A 17,059-nucleotide genomic window follows, 5' to 3' on the forward strand; every position below is an offset into this window, starting at 1 on the left:
AACGAGGTTAATAAAACTGATAGCGGGTTTTCCACTCTGCTTGAGAGCATGTTTTTTTGCGTTTTATTTCGATAACTTCACTGTCTTGATCGTTGTCATTCACTTGCACGAAAAGGAAATGAATCGGATTGTTTTCCAACTGTTTCAATTATGAGCTAACAATATCAAAATCTTTACGACTAGGCGTACTGCATGCTTAAAACTAATCGTTTCAAGCAGCGGTTCTAATAAATTCGATTTGCAACCTCGGTGCCAATATAAACAAGACAGTAAGCTTGATCAAAGACTATTTTAATTGAATAAAATAGCGTTATGGTTATGACGTCATCACCTTTCTCGCCCCCCCCCAAGGTTTTTTGAAAAGTCGGCGCCTATAAGTGATCCAGTGCATTGTCACAGGCTCCACCCCAGCTGGATATGCAGTATTGAAGATGAGAATACATAAGACTGTAATACACAGTTTTCAGAGTGTTAGTAGCCTATGCACATAATTTCTAAGTTGAAGAATGGCCCAGGAGCCTCTAGCAAGTTTTTTACAAATAGTTTGAATGTGAAATTTCCAGTTCAGGGAGTCATCAATTAATACACCAAGATACACTTTTTCTTTGCAATTTATTTCCATTTATCGTAACATCATCTTTACATTAAGCTTTTGTTTAGTTAGTATCAGGTAATGTACTCAGTTTTGTTGTAGTTAATGGAGAGCTTGTTCATTTTCATCCAGTTGTCAATTTTGATCAATTCTGTATTGACATTTTGTTCTAAAGAAGACAGATTTTTGTTGGACATAGCTAAATTGGTGTCATTAGCAAAAACGCTCATAGTCTTCATCAATAGTTTTCATCAGAAAAGCTAAAGTATACTTTAAGTCTTTGAAACCTATTTTACATGTTCCTTTGCAGGAGTAACATTGACACTCGGCTTGTAATTGTAAAATTAAAGCGTTGGCTACCGGTAGCTATAGCCTACATTTAAAAATGGAGTTGTCCAAGTTACAAAAATAAGCTTACAGTGTGGGTCATATTCTCAATGATCTGTGTGCTGCAACGTGGTTCAGTTATCTGTTGGTCTTTCTTCAAAAGGTAAGAATATATTGAAGTGCTGTAAATAGAAGTTCTGATTGCATACCTACTATAATCCATGCATGCCTCTAAACTCCTGGTGATCATCGCCTTATGTCATGCTAGAAGTCAATAAATGGCCTCCAAAATTACCACGCCGGTAGGCCGGCTTACACAAGCCAACCTTTTCACACTCCGTTGATATTTGAAATTTTTTCTCTATTCACGTTTGTTCGTAAAACTTTTTTCCCTTAACTCGCAATTGCAACATCATTCATTAACATAGCAAAATCTTTTATATGCCAACGAGAAATAATGCTGATAAAAGTTTCACAAAAAGGCTAAGCGTCCACGTGTAAACTTTACCTCGGAAGGGGTGCAACATATTCCGTCCCGTGAACACTTTATCCCCCGATTTCGTCCCCTAAACAGATCGAGAAAAAAAATACAGCAGAACCGAAGTCGCTGATCGGAGTTGCTGCAAACATTTCAACGTTTTTCTGTTGAAACGATCGAAAAAAAAATACAAAAGCGCCGAAGTCGCTGATCAGAGCTGCAGTTGCTGAAACAGTTGACCACGCTAAGTATCTTGAAATAACATATAGTTGATAAACCGAACCTCACTTTCAGGGTAGGGTTAGGGTTATCGAATTAAGATTAGAGTTAAAGTTTGGGTTAGTCACACTTATTTTGTGGTGGCCCATAAAAACTCAAGGATAAAATATTATAACGTTTGCGGAAACTCTGATTAGCGACATCGACTTTATTAAACTATCTTTTTTCTCGATCTTTTCAAGGGGGGACGAAGTGATTAGGGGGACGGAATAGGTTGCATCTCTTGGAAGCAGTACACTTTAAAACAACTGCAAATGTGTTTTAAGGCTTTGTTTGCATTGTTTTTACCTGAATGAATGCAAAAGCTTACATCAACAAAATCTGTGATGTCATCAACAAAAATCTTGAACAATGAGTGTGAAAAAGTACGAAAGTTGCAAGTCAGAAAATTTAGCTGTTAATTTATCATAGTTCGTTATCAAAATTAATTCTTATTTTTTATTTGACATGAAAGAGTATTGGTGTAAGTGTAAAACATGTAAATTTTAGTTCTTATGTTTTGCACCTATTTTTGATATAGGCCCCCAAAGTTTGGCCTCCGAAAAATGCATGTAGCAACGTGCAACCTATATAATCGTATCAAGCAGTTCTCTGTCAATTTTTTAATCTACATTTTTGGATTCTGGGTCTTAAAATGTCCGTCTAGCAATTTTCAGCCATTTTGTATGATCATAGGTTAAGAAATTGGGTAAAATCACTGAAGTGGAACAGGCAAAAATGGTGAATTTTCTTATGATCAAACTCTAAAAATATTTTTAAATTTAAAAAAAAAATTTTACATTCTTCATATTTCTTTAACATCTACAAGTTTGCCAAATTTCAATAAAATCTGCGACATGTGGTGTAACCCATTTGCTCATTTGGCATGGAATGATCCATTTGCAATTGTAGCCTATACATTTTTTGTTATGAAATTTTTACAAAAATGGCCGTTGGATCAACAGCTTACTTAGCTTTAAATCGATTATAACATTTTCGTTGAGTGCTTTTTCAGTTGTATTACCGTGGAGTACCGGTACACCATTAATCAGATATAATAAAAATAATTACTGTTGTTTCAGGTATTACAATTCAGCAGTAGTATGGCGGGATATCTTCTGCTTATTGGACAAATCGCTGACGGTATAGCTACCCCTTTTGTTGGTTATGAGTCTGATAGATCTATTATTGTGTGCAAATATGGCCGGCGAAAATCATGGCATTTAGTTGGTAAGAATTCTTGAATCTCTTAATTAGCTTATTATTCTGTAGCTTTAAAATCTTGAGCAAATCTATCAAAGTAAGACTTGTAAGTAGACTTTTTTCCCTCTGTCAATGATTGCTTTTAAATTGCTGTAACTATACATCAGAGCCCCATTCATAAATAAACACTTTTGTTTCTGACTGTGTGTTTAAAACAAACGGAATTGCTGAAATGTTGAAAGATTATAAATGTGTCAACAGTGTGTATTTTGATTTTGTAATCTCTCTTTTTGAAAATATAGGCACACAACACATTTGAATTTCTAGTTGAATAAGTTCCTTCTAATGTTCCTATTTAGGTAAAACACGCTGTTAAAGTTTTAAGTGAAAGTAAACAACTGATTTTGATGTAGGCGCACAACACGTCAACACGTATATATTCTAGTTTTGATGGCATCATAATTCTATGTGCTGATAGTGACAATGTCGGGATGTTTGTGTTTCAAAATTGTGAAACCATCATTGTTATGAGTTGTGGGATGACATCTAAATTCATGTCGGCGTGCAAGGCCGAGTGGTGAGAACCTTGGTTCCAAAGCGCTCCAATTTGACACCACTCAAGAGCATGCGGCTGTATTTTTGGCAAGACACTCACAGGAGTGCTTGAAGGTTGAAATGAAAATTGGCATTCATGCCTTCCCGACTGCTTAACCTAAATCTTCAGTTTAACTACTAAATTGTGTATGCTTGGATATGACAAAAAACACTTTGACACTACTGGTTTATTGAACTGTATAGTTGATGCATGTTATATTCTTACTTTGTAGGAACTATTTGTGTGACTCTAACATTTCCTTTGCTGTTCATGAGGTGCATTGGGTGCGATTTCCAAACAGCAGAATATGCACAATTTATTTATTTTGCTCCTCTTGTGGTAATATTTCAATTTGGATGGGCATCCACACAAATCAACCATCTTGCACTCATACCTGACTTAGTCAATAATGTTGAAAAAGACAATGTTGACTTGAATTCCTACAGGTTGGTCTACTAAATTTTGTAGTTTATATCACAAGTTACACTTGTTTCAGTATTATACGCTAAACAATACTAAATATCCTAAACATAAAAGTCACACAGCTACAGTATATAAAAAAAAATCGTTAATAAAGTAGCTTACCTTTCTTGACCTTTATTGTGCTACTGCGGTATTATGGAGAACGATATATTATGCAAGGGTTCATGGATTTTGGAGACAACTGAATGGGCTATTTGAACAGGCTACCTTCTGCATATAACAAATAAAAGCAATCAGCTTTGAAAGCTGGAATAATTTATGTTGATACAAGCTTATGAACTTTTTTCTGTATGTGTGTTGTCTGCAGTAAATATTGTCCAACATGTTTAGAAACTCTGCAATATCTATAGCCTGCTCTATATCCTGAACCAGGTGCAATTGTACAACATCAACATGTCTTAACATATCGTAGCCTACTGCTATTGGTTTCAATGTTATTTTTGATTAAGTGGCGATATATGTGCCCAGAGCCTTCATTGCTTGCAAGATGTTTTAAAAATTTTGGTAGATATGGATTCACTGTGGCTAGCTCCGTTGTGGTATATTCTCTTGCTTGGTTGGTGTTGGATTCAGATGGTTCCATGCCCTCAGCAAAGAACGACAGCCTTTCACCCATGGACGCAACTTCTTTCAGAGTACATTTATCATAATTTTTTTCTTGCAGCTTGGACATTCAATAAATGTATAAAGCATTTGGTCTCATTCAAAAATTTTAATTTTATTTTATAACTAAACAGATTTAAGAACAGTCTAAAACAGGGGTGGGGAACCTGCGGTCCGCGGGCCAAATGCGGCCCGCGTGACTGTTCTATGTGGCCCGCGTCAAAATTTCTTTTCCCAAAATGTATTGATATATTTAAACAACAGCTCAAAAAAGAGTAGGCTCTGCATTCTCGGTATATTGCGAATGGCCTTCTATGAATAATCAGGGAAACCATGTCGTTGAACTCACTGATAGCCAATGGTTGTGTGACCTAGCGCTTATGGTTGACATTAGCAAGCACCTCTCAGAGCTCAACGTCAAGTTGCAGGGACCGAGTCAGCTTTTGAACTCCTTGTTTGAAAAAGTGAAATCATTTGAAGCTAAACTACATCTGTGGAAAGTACAACTTGAAAACAATAACACCACACATTTCCCTACCTTGCAAGAGCAAAAGCCTTCTACAACAGCCAAATATGCCCATGTAGGTGAATGTGTCAATCTTATGGAGACATTTAATGCAAGATTTTTGGACAGAACAAGTAAAGAAATGGAGTTAGATATTTTTGCCTCTCCTTTTAATGTAGTTGCAACTGATATTCCTAGTAACTTCCAACATGAAATAGTAGAGCTCCAGAGTGAAGGTAGCCTACGTTGATAGCAATGTACCAAAAAATTTCACTGCTCAACTTTTATCAACGCTACATAAATGTTGATGATTTTCCAGTCATGCGGAAACATGCTTTGAAATATGTGTCTCTGTTTGGAAGCACCTACCGTTGCGAGCAGTTTTTTTTCCAAATTTGAATCTAACAAAAAGTCGGCTTCGCTCCAGACTGACTGATAAAAACGTGGAGATGCAGTTAAGAGTTGCAACATCTTTCGTGTCAGCAGACATCACACGACTCACCAAAAATAAAAACTTTCAGCCATCCCACTAGCTGTGAAAGTGAAATAAATCATTGTCTACTTCGCTGCATTTTTATCTATAAATAAAATTTCGAAACTTTTAGTGGCCCGCCTGTGTTATTTCTCATTTTATGTGGCCCGCAATACTAAAAAGGTTCCCCACCCCTGGTCTAAAATGTTCTCATTATTTTGTACATGCTCTAAACATAGGCCTATTGTTTTCTACTTTACTTGTTTTCAGATACTTGTCCTCACTGTGGTTGGAATTGGCGTATTATTTTCAATAATATTTCATGTATTTTTGAAAGAGAAGCCTCAATCACCAGCGCTTGAAGTCAATGCTGAAAGTGGTAAGATGTGAATAGTCGACTATAAAAAATAATTTGCGTGAATGTGGTGTATTGCATTTGGTTTGTGTATTAATTTACTTGTTGGTTTGTTTGATGTGCTTTTTGGTATCACATTTATATTTTCTTGATAATATATAAGGTTTCTATATTAGACAAGTGGTTTTGAAGTTCGACTCCATGACTCATAAGAGTTTCCTTAGGTAAATTTTGCTTCTACCAAAAATTTTTAAATCAGAGTATCAAACTGTCATTTAACGTACATTTATCAAACTGTCTTTTCCGTTCACACCGTCGTCTTGGTTCCCTCCTGCTTAAGAGCACCTGAAAATCTGTTTTTACATTACCATGTCATAGCTTTGCTCCAGATGATTTTCAGTGACAGCTGTGAATATCATGCAACAGGTGAAGCTGCTGTTTCAGCCAAGAATTGGCAGCAGCTTACTTTGGCAGCATACTGTGGCAGCATACTGTAGCGGCATACTGTGGCAGCAGCTTTCCACCTCCACAATCGGGAAGCTGATCGTGAGCTACACGTTCAGAACAACGGAAAATCTCTGTTCTTCTGCCCCGAACCAAAATATCTTGGGGTAACACTGGACAGATCGCTCACATACCGCCACCATTTGGTGTCACTGCCCAAGAAACTCACATCACGCACTGCGCTACTCAAGCGCCTGGCAGGCTCTAGCTGGGGGGCAAGGGCTGACACTTTGCGAATAGCACCCTTAGCCCTTGTCTACTCTTCAACAGAGTACTGTGCACCTGTTTGGTGCCGCAGTGCTCACTGCCACAACATCGACACTGCCATAAACAGCGCCCTGCGCACAGTGACCGGATGCCTGCGTCCCACACTATTGGACAATCTCCCAATTCTCGCTGAGATCCAACCAGCTGAGCTTCGTCGCAAAGAAGCCACTCTGTCCCTCAATCGACGGGCGCTGGAGCCTAACCATCTTTTCCACCACAAGATCTCTGCTCTCCCAAAGGATCACCCCCGTCGACTGAAATCAAGACACCCATTCGTGCAAGCCGCTCAACTTCTTATCAACGAAGCTGATGTACAAAACATCTCTGCGGCTACTTGGGCGGACCATAAATGGAGTTCTGAATGGAATTCAAGCGCCACCAGACTCTATTCGTTCGTCCACGACGCCGACACACGCCCCATCGACCTAACACTACCAAGACAGGCGTGGGTGCGCCTCAACGTCTCCGTACGGGCGTCGGGCTTTTCAGCTCAATCATGCACCAATGGGAAATGGCCTCTTCCTCCTCCTCCTATGCATGTGGTGCCCAGGAACAGACCACATCAGACCACACAGGAAATTTGTGCCTGTCTTTGCCACAATTGTATATAATTGTGATTTTGTTAGTGCACAGTAGTCCCTGGTTTCTCAGTGCAAATGTTCAAATGCAGGAATTGTTTTTAGTCGGCAATATAGCCAAGTGGTAAGGACCTGGTTAAATAGTTGACACTCGAAAGTGTGCCGGTTCGACACCGCTCAAGAGCATGCGGCTGTTTTTTTGTTGACAGGACACTTGAAGACATACCTAAAACGAGAACACAATGATTATTATTGGCTCCCTTGTCTTTCCCTCCAATTAATTTAAATTTTCAACCACGATACTACAAAAAACACTTCTTTTAACAAGACCATCGGATGGCTGTTAAACATGGTTCTCCAAGTCTAACCAGATTATTGTTGACCCAGGAATTCTACTTGCACAAAAAATAACCTTCACAATTGTGCATGAGGTAACGTCTAACAATATATTTAAGTTTTGATTTTTTTTCTTTCAAACTTAACGAAAGCAAAACTATGTGTGTGGTGCAGATGCAGAACCATCGAATGGCAGGCAGCTTCACTGGTACGGCTGGTTCAAACAGCCCAGCTTTTACGTGGTGAGTTGAAACCTTTCGGTTCTACTACTTTTCTGAGCAAACAATAGCTGGTTTCGTGTTAGAAAAGAGAGAAATGAAACTCGGTGTGCAAACTAATGCCATAAATCGTGTCACAACAACCGCTAACAAATAATCCCCGTTGATTTAATCGACAACAAAAATCATTGCATGTTCTGCAGTGACTCCCAGTAGCGCACCCAGCATGGGGCTAAGGGAGATCAAGCCCCCCCAAACCCACCACCAAAAATGAATTTTTTGTGTGTTCTCCATTTATACCTTTTGCTTACGGGTTAGATATGAATAAGACACAACAGGGCTGAGCATTATAACAATATATTTTACATATTTACAAATAGTTTTAACAGTCGAACGTTCTCGGTTTAACTTAAACCCTCATCAGAAATTTGAAAATATTTATAAAAATGCAATAAATTTCGACTTCTTGAAGGTAAAATTACATTAGGAAAAGGCGACTACATAAATAACTACAAAAAAATTTGCACCACAGGGAACGTGATAGGCTACATCAAGTAAATGTTGAAGAGAATGGACGCGCCTCCAGCAAATAATTGTTTGTTTAAATTTGGGTTGTAGCGTTTGATTAGTAGTGCTTCCTTTCATAACAGTGAATTTTGGTGTCAAATTGGGATTTGCTTTTGCGTAAAACTTTAAATGAGTCAGGAGAGAATTTTCGACCAGTGCAAAATAAACACTCCATAGTATGGTCTTTGATGGCACTTTTTTTTAACTCCCTAAAGCTCAGATGCTCCCGTACTCTCGTGGTCAAATGTCTGGTGGACATACCGATGTACGGTTATAGGTGAATTGTTCGTAAACAGCTGTTCGTAAAGCAATTGTTCGTAAACAATTGTTCGTAAAATCAATTCTTCGTAAAGCAATTCTTCGTAAAGCAATTCTTCATATACATCAATTCTTCGTATAGGTCAGTGGTTCTCAAACTTTTTCAAAAAATTTGTTGAACGGTTCCCTTGCGATTTTTTTCAACGACTCACAGTCCTCCAAAACTTGGCAAATTAGCGTAAAAATGGTAAATAATAATTTATTTGTTACAACCAGTGGCGGCTCGTGGTCTCAAAACATGGGGAGGCTGCATCAACCAGTAGGCTAACCTAATATCAGGGGCTCTATCCACTTTTAGAATTCGGGGGGGTGATTTTTGGACAGTGGGCTAAAATCGTCATAGTCATTTCAACTTCTGGGGGGCTGCGCCCCCCAGACCCCCCATTGAAGCATCAGCTTCTTTCTGATGGTAGCATAGGGTTTCCAACTCGTTACACAAAGTATGTTTCGAAAAGGGAATTTTTGGGTAAGCAAACTGGTAATCACTTAACAAGAAATAATTTTGGCACTGCAAATGAAAACTCGAACCAATCATAAACTACGTTTTCCGTGACGTGAAAAATGGCGAAAAGAAGATGATACAAAGCAAATCAAGTGCTGGACTTTCTATCAGCTGTTTGTTTGTTTATTTGGTTTTCATATTTTTATCCTGCATTGCGACAAAGCGGACTTGAGCGCCATGCATCGGTGTACGCCTTCCGACGTACACCTGACCCACGCTGCAGCTGACGGCAATGTTTGTTTCCGGTTGTCTACTCTACTTATGACTTAAGTTTGTTACTACCCATTACTCGAAATCGATCACTGGGTAGAGGCAATTATACTTATAGTGAAGTTTCTTCCCCAGAGAAACAACAGCAAGTGCGGAGGGGGTGGAGTCGAACATGCAGGCTCTCGACTGCGAGCCCAACGCGTTAACCACTCGGCCACTGCTGCCGACTAAGTTGGCAGCTAGTTGGCTTTTTAGAGGTTAGGGTTAGAAAGTAGTCATTTCATTCACGCGCGTTCAATTCCCACCACTGCTATTGCTCTTTTTTCTTCTGTAATTACCAAATAAAATTCAAAACAAAGATTAACTCTCTGGCTAAGTGCGAAAAAGGTCACACTGTACAGTTACGTCACTAAAGACTATAGCAATCAGCTAATCTCGCAATAATTGTTACTGCGGGCGATTTGACTGTAGGCTATGTATGTAGCCTATGTATGTACATCAAAACAACACATTTCAACATCAAAACATCAGACAGTTTGCTCAAAACATCAGATGTGGTAACGTGGTTTTTGTTATTGCTATCTTTAGTGACGTATTCTCGAGCAGTGTTTGCACTTTTTGGTCATTTTGAAAAAAATGAAAATAAATGAAACATTGGACTTTGGGCCTTACCAGCGCCATTAAAAACAAATTTTTTTCGGTAATTTTTTTTGAAATGTATTCTTGAATGTTCAGTTTACTCATTTTAATGCTTAATTCCCGTTTGAAATTTTCATTTAGTATGCCTTTAAAGTGGCTACCAAGCAAACTAAGTTAAAACACAGTGTAAACGCCTGGCTCGTAGTTCAGGGTTGCCAAACCAAAAAATCATATTGAAATGAAATATATAATCATATTGATAAAAAATTCAAAATGTGCTAACAACGAAAATATTTTTTTCAAAATTTGATCAGTAAAATATCATAAAACCTTTTCAAAGCCAATTGAGTGGGGGGGGTGATTTTGCATTGATCACCCCCCCACTCCAATTAGTGGGGGGGTGATCACCCCCCTCACCCCCCCTTGGATAGAGCCCATGCCTAATATAAATAATTATAAACCTGTAGCGGACTGAGTTATAAATGCACTGAGTTAGGCTTAGTAACACAGTAACATGTTCTTTTAATTGGCTGTCGTTTAATGTTTTTATCATTTAAAATAAACTTTTGATAATGGTTTGAATTTGGTCAACTTCAGGTGGTCACCAGATGTAGCTAGTACTATTTTGGGACTTGGTATTAACTTAGTTGGTTAGATCTATGCTTGTGCTTTCCAACGATAGCAAAGTTGTTGAAATTGAACAACAAATGAATAAATGGAAGACAATTTCCTTCAGGTGTTTTTCAGTGCATTTCCACCCCGTACTTCCTCTTTTATAATAGTCCATTTCAACCTATGTGACGTATCGTGACGTCATCATCCCAAAAGGACGAAATGTGAAGAGCACCAATAATTACAGTAATTGGCTTTTCTTCACATCAAAACTAGTCTGTCTCAGTGACTTCTCAAAACACAGATCAAGCAAAGTAAAACTACGATCAAGTAAAGTAATCACCGATAGCTTCCACACGCTTTCCGTAAAGATTTACGAGAACCAAAGTTGGAATCCCTGACCAGGGTCTGTTCTATTTGCAGTCCCTACAGCGCTTGTTCAGTGACGCTAGAAAGCTTTTTTTCTGAAAAACCTACGTCATAAAAAAAAGACCAAGCAACACCGGACCTGCAGAATTTGCAGACCCAGAATTGCCAATTAAATTTTGTAACACAATTTTTTTTTATTACAAAAAAAAATTAATATTAAGAGTTTTTTAATTCTTCAAGCGAAATAAATTAAAAAAACATGGCAAAACTATCTATATGAAATATAACTCACATATGCACAAAAATGTTGGGGGGGCTGCAGTCCCGCAGTCCCTTATGACGAGCCGCCACTGGTTACAACCATGCAATTAAAAATGCACACGTCAATAAAATGGGTGTACTGCTTGGGTGTTATCAGTTTTATGTTAGGTTCCGTTTGATTCAATATGATCTTGATAACTTATAATGCCTTACATCCAACCTGTTTTGAGCTAGGTATCAATGTGACATTGACTTCTGTATCTTTGACACCACCTGCGACAAAATGTTTTCCGATAGCTCCTACTCACAGTGTCGTTTGACAGAGACACTTGTGGTCACAGCGGTAAACCATAATCTCTTCTTGGGAAAATTTTAACATAAAGTTCCCTAATCCGTTCGTCTGTATATAATGACCGAAGAAACACACACTTGAACTTCTTTTCAAACAGTGTATTCCTGTAAAATTAGCCCGAGGCTACCGAAAACGAGGGGGTGCAACGCCTACACCACTTAAACTGTCACTACACAACAGATTACTTGGATAAAAGACGGAACCTTTGTCCAGCTAGCAAGCACTAAGCCAACAGTTAAAAGTGCGGCCAACTTTCAAACAATCATTTTACGAATGACCAGAATAGATAGCAATATCTCAAATTCACGTATGCAGTAACTGTGACGCAATAAATGAAAGACAATTATGAAGTCATTCCAACAGGTGTTTAAGCTGATGTAATATTTCCTGTTTAAACAGGCCCAAACAGGTCCAAACAGGTCTAAACAAGTTTGACACAAGTCTATGAACGATGGTGCAATTTTGGCACATTTTCTAGCAACTTCCATGACGTAATATTCAGTAGACTTGAACGGTTTTATATGACGTTTGATTTGTACAGAGATTGGCCGTAACATAGCGGCCCCTAGTTATGACAGTCTAACATGGCATAACTAAAAAAGAATTGAAGGACAATCGTGAGCCAATGAATAAAACACACGATACACAAATTTTTTGAATCACTCACGTTTAAGTTAATACGCAAATACAAAGGGCATGCAAAGAATGAACAGCAATAAGAATAAACACGACGATACATGAAATTGGTACCATAGGTACACGCTAAATGACGCTATATACAATGGTTGCGCTAATAACCGACTGTTCCGGGCTCAGACAAGGGTCGGCCACCGCAGACAAAACCAGGCTCAAACCCTAACACTTAGGTGTTCTTTACGGGGGCGAGGCACGAAATATCCCTCAACACGTAGTCTACTTTCACTTTCCCCGTACTCTCATCATAGTTGCAGACGGCAACTTTGGCTCTACGAACCACAGGCTTCCCTTTCCTAATTTGTGGAACTACCTCATGCACCCTCCCAAGTTGATACTTCCCACGTTTACCAATGTCTTGGAGAGAACCTACCACTACAAGTTGACCAGGCTCCAAATTCTCGGCCATTTTTAGCCATTTTTTCCGGCCCTGAAGACCTGGCAAGTAAAAATCGATCCATTTATTCCAAAACTGCTGAGAAAGTGACAAATTGAACCGATAATCCCTTCTTAATTGGTCACGATCAGGTGGTTGCCCAACAGCACAGTATGGGTCTAAGTATGGGGTCAAAAGTGAGGCAGGGGTGATGACAGTAAAATCCCTAGGGTCGTCACTCAAAGGTACCAAAGGGCGTTCGTTCACGATCCGAACGGCACTGCCTGTGTACGTAAGCAGTTCAATAAAATTGGGCTTACGAATTGAAGAGTCCAAAATGTGAAAAAAGTATTTGGTCACATCAGCCATGAAACCAAATCTTTCAAGCCGAAATCTAGCCAAGACATCTGCCAGAGGGTTTAACAAGTCGGACAAGTCAGGGCAAGAAGACATTACATCATTTACACAAGTTCCTCGAAATTCAGATTGTTTTAAAGCCTTCTTCCTTAAAGCAGCAGCTCTATCTGACGCCAACACAAAATTGTTAGGTAAATCAATATCTTCCTTCAACGGAACAGGTATCTCAAATCGACCATCTTTCAACTCAATATTCGGTTCGACAAGTTCTCTAGCCAAAATGTCATTGCGAGACAATTCACAGGTTTCATTTTGCAAAGTCAAATCCTGAATGACTTTATTCAGGTCTGCTATTTCCATATCACGAGACTCAATTTTATGCTGAAAGCCAGAGATGACATCCAACTCTGAAGACGTCTGCACTCTGCACACATTAGCAACGTTTTCATCTAAGGGTGACTTACCACCACAAGCCAACCAACCGAGAGGAGTGAGCAAAGCATGTGGTTCACTACGATTGTCACCAACACGCTCTTCTTTTGCACACATCAAATAAGCGTTGTCGTTGCCAATCAGTACATCTACAGTACTACAATCATTCAAATGAAACATATTCACGTCATGAAAATGACGGAAACCACTTAAATCTTGTTTATGAGGTAAAGTTTTAACATCGTCAGCCCAAGCTGGGTTAACCACCGAGGTTATATCACAAAACAGTTCATCAGTCTCTAACGACTGGATGTTGAGTTTAACAAGGTCAGCACAAGTAGGTTTCTGACCAGCCAGAGTATCTATTTTAAACGACGCTTTATCATACGGTTTAAGACCAAGTTCGCACACCATGTCACTCGAAACAAAGGTCAACTGCGAACCAGGATCATGCTGACAATACACCAACTTCGATTTGCCAGTCATTGGATTCAAAACACGAGCAGCAGTAACGCGGTTAAAGGCTGCTTTAACATTTCCAATCTTAACATTACGGACAGGAACTCTGGCACCAGCATCATCTTTACCGACCGAATCCAGAGAATCACGTGACGTCACATAAAAATCATGCAGAAGAAAATAGTGTTTCCTATCGTTGGTAGGTCCACACTTACGACAGTTATTTGCATGATTACAGTCTCTAACCATATGCTGGCGCAAACAATTCAAGCATTTGCCAGCTTTCACAATGACATCTCTCCGATCTTTAGGTGTCAAGCGCAAAAATTCTTTACAATTAGACAAAAAATGATATTCAACTTGACCACGTGACGAACAACAAAAACATGCCGGTATGTCACTACGTCTGGCCACACCGCCGCGCGGTGCGCCAACAGCAGTCGAGTACTGCGAACTCCCTGAAATCACATTATCATGGGGTTTTACCGACGTCTGCCTAACCGGACATGAAGGCAATTTTCCTTTGCCAAACTTTTTAAAATGCTGCGACTCACCAGAATCGCCCATTAGCATAATGCTAAAATCAGTCGACTTGCGCGTTTCCTCCCGTACTACAAAATCAAACAAACTCTGAAAGGTAGGTTCCTCAGTGCTACCATACTGATCACCTAAAAAGTCAAGATAACGCTGCTTAGCGTCAAACGGGAGTCGCTTAGCCAAATCCAAAACAAAACGTCCTTCTAATTTATCACGCTGACCATAAGCTTTCGCGTAAAGCAAACACTGCGACAATTCATCTTTAAACTCTTTCAAATCACTGGAAGAGATAGAAGTCAATTTGCTACCATAGCGATACTTTCTAATTTCTGGTTCTGCGAAAAGACCTCCACGAACCCCAAAACGTTGGGACAAGCGAGCTAACGACATTTCTATCCTGTCTTCCTCTGACAAGCCAGGAGTGTCAGAAACCAAATTAGCAATCGTTTGTGCAGCTGTTCTAACACAAGCTGCTTGCAACAAAGTCAAACGAGTTCCCTTAAAGGGCGAAGCTGCCATCAAGGCCATAACACGATTTTTAAAGAAGACAAATGGCATATTATTACCATCGTAACCAATCAAGGCCGCCTTATCGAAAAACGTCCTACTATTTTGGTATTCAAAAAAGCAATCCTGCTGTTGAGAACTCGATTTAGCGGGAGAAGACAAGCTATATCCCTTAATGGGCTGAGTGGGTTCAGTCACATGCACAGCCCGATCACGATCCTCACATACGTTAAAATCAGGAGACACGATACGCCTCTCACAACCACCCAAATTACGTGTAGCTGGGCGATCAAAAACTAGCGGCGCTGAAAACTGTGAAGGGGGCAAAGCATTACTGCTAATGGCGGCCCCGTGACCTGTACGCTCTGGGGGAGGAGTTCGGTTGTAATTTGCAGACCTTGGCTCTACAGCCTTCGGAAGATCCTTAGCCGCGGCCCCGAGACCTCCTGAAACAGCTGGAAAACATGTGGATTGTACAGGTCCACTTACGGATTGAACAGGCGTGTGGAAAAGGTTAGGTAAATTAAACTGTGATTGATGTTCACTTCTGGAATGCCTAGAAGAGCCCTTCCTAGAGCTACGCCGGGAGCCCAACTCAGAACGATATTCAGCTAAAACTACCTCTTTACGTTGTTCGGCCCTCAACTGAGCGTCTTTGAGTGCGAACTCAGCAGCTCTAGCTTCGGCTCTCGCGGCGGCCTCAGCAGCTCTCGCTTCGGCCTCAGCAGCTCTCGCGTCGGCCTCAGCTCTCGCGGCAGCCTCAGCTCGTATGGCCTCAGCTCTTGCGGCAGCCTCTGCTCGTGCGGCAGCCTCAGCTCGTATGGCTTCAGCTCTTGCGATGGCCTCAGCAGCTCTTGCTTCGGCCTCAGCTTGGATCTGGAGCTCCTCTCGTCTTAACTGTAGGTTAATTTGTGCAACTATCCGTGACGAGCTCTCAGACATCCTAGTGCTTACATTTGAGGCGCTATCCTCAGGATGTATGTCAGCATCCAACCTATCTGACAACTCACTTTCTTTTTGTTCGAAGTTATTTTTTAACGAGTTAAATTCGGGATCTACCCTATCACGAAGTTCTGCCAAGATTGCAGAGTTAACAATTTTACTCAAAAGAGCATGGAAATGCCGTAATTCCTCTTCTAAAGTAGATAAGTTAGATCGAAAAATTAACAGTTCCTGCTTATCACTCAAAGAACCTAGGGCTACAGAAAGTTTCCCAATTTGAGTCAAAATATCCCGTCTAAGATGCCGGGCCTCTCGAACTGACTTAGCCTCATCGTTAATGGGTCCCTCCCCAGAATGGCCTGCCCGACCGCAAAGAACATCATCAGGCTTAAACTCAGTCGAGTCGACGGCGGTCGAGTCCCTGTCGCCACCGAGTGTAGACATATTAAATGTTAGGGCTAAATTTAACAATTAAAAAATTAAGTTACACAAACACACAAATTACAGTAGTTATAAAAAACTTAACTGCAAAGACCGTAAAAAATACAAAAAAGAATTTAAATGCACGATACCGTAGCTGTACGAGTCTGTGAAGTCCAAACGTCCACAAAACTTGCTTGGATTCTTCCACTTGAATCTTCAAGCACAGATGGATTGCCTTTAATCTTCTTTCTTGCCAATAAATGTCAAAGTTATTTTTCTTCTGTACCAAACTGAGAAGAAATGTCTTTACTTTTCTTTACTTCTTTAGACTACCAACCAATAAGATCTTCTTTTATTATTTCTTTGCTTCTAAGTGCTTCTTAGCCTACCAACTAACCAACTTCGTCTTTTATTTTTTATGCTGCCTGTGCTTCCGTACAAACACTAGCCAGAGAATCGTCTTTTATTTTTTATGGTCACAGCGGTAAACCATAATCTCTTCTTGGGAAAATTTTAACATAAAGTTCCCTAATCCGTTCGTCTGTATATAATGACCGAAGAAACACACACTTGAACTTCTTTTCAAACAGTGTATTCCTGTAAAATTAGCCCGAGGCTACCGAAAACGAGGGGGTGCAACGCCTACACCACTTAAACTGTCACTACACAACAGATTACTTGGATAAAAGACGGAACCTTTGTCCAGCTAGCAAGCACTAAGCCAACAGT

General features: G+C 39.9%; 1 protein-coding gene across 1 annotated transcript in view; it reads left to right on the forward strand.

The window, feature by feature from the left end:
- The first annotated feature begins 977 nt into the window (after nucleotides 1–977).
- Nucleotides 978–17,059, forward strand: part of LOC145766791 (major facilitator superfamily domain-containing protein 12-like) — a 32,322-nt gene continuing 16,240 nt past the window's right edge. Inside the window, 6 exon segments of the mRNA XM_082578496.1 lie at nucleotides 978–1,082; nucleotides 2,738–2,885; nucleotides 3,686–3,899; nucleotides 4,445–4,571; nucleotides 5,787–5,895; nucleotides 7,731–7,798. Coding sequence (XP_082434622.1) covers nucleotides 978–1,082; nucleotides 2,738–2,885; nucleotides 3,686–3,899; nucleotides 4,445–4,571; nucleotides 5,787–5,895; nucleotides 7,731–7,798 — 771 coding nt within the window.

The sequence above is a fragment of the Aplidium turbinatum genome, chromosome 3 (genome assembly GCF_918807975.1).
Source record: "Aplidium turbinatum chromosome 3, kaAplTurb1.1, whole genome shotgun sequence".
NCBI classification, from domain to species: domain Eukaryota; kingdom Metazoa; phylum Chordata; class Ascidiacea; order Aplousobranchia; family Polyclinidae; genus Aplidium; species Aplidium turbinatum.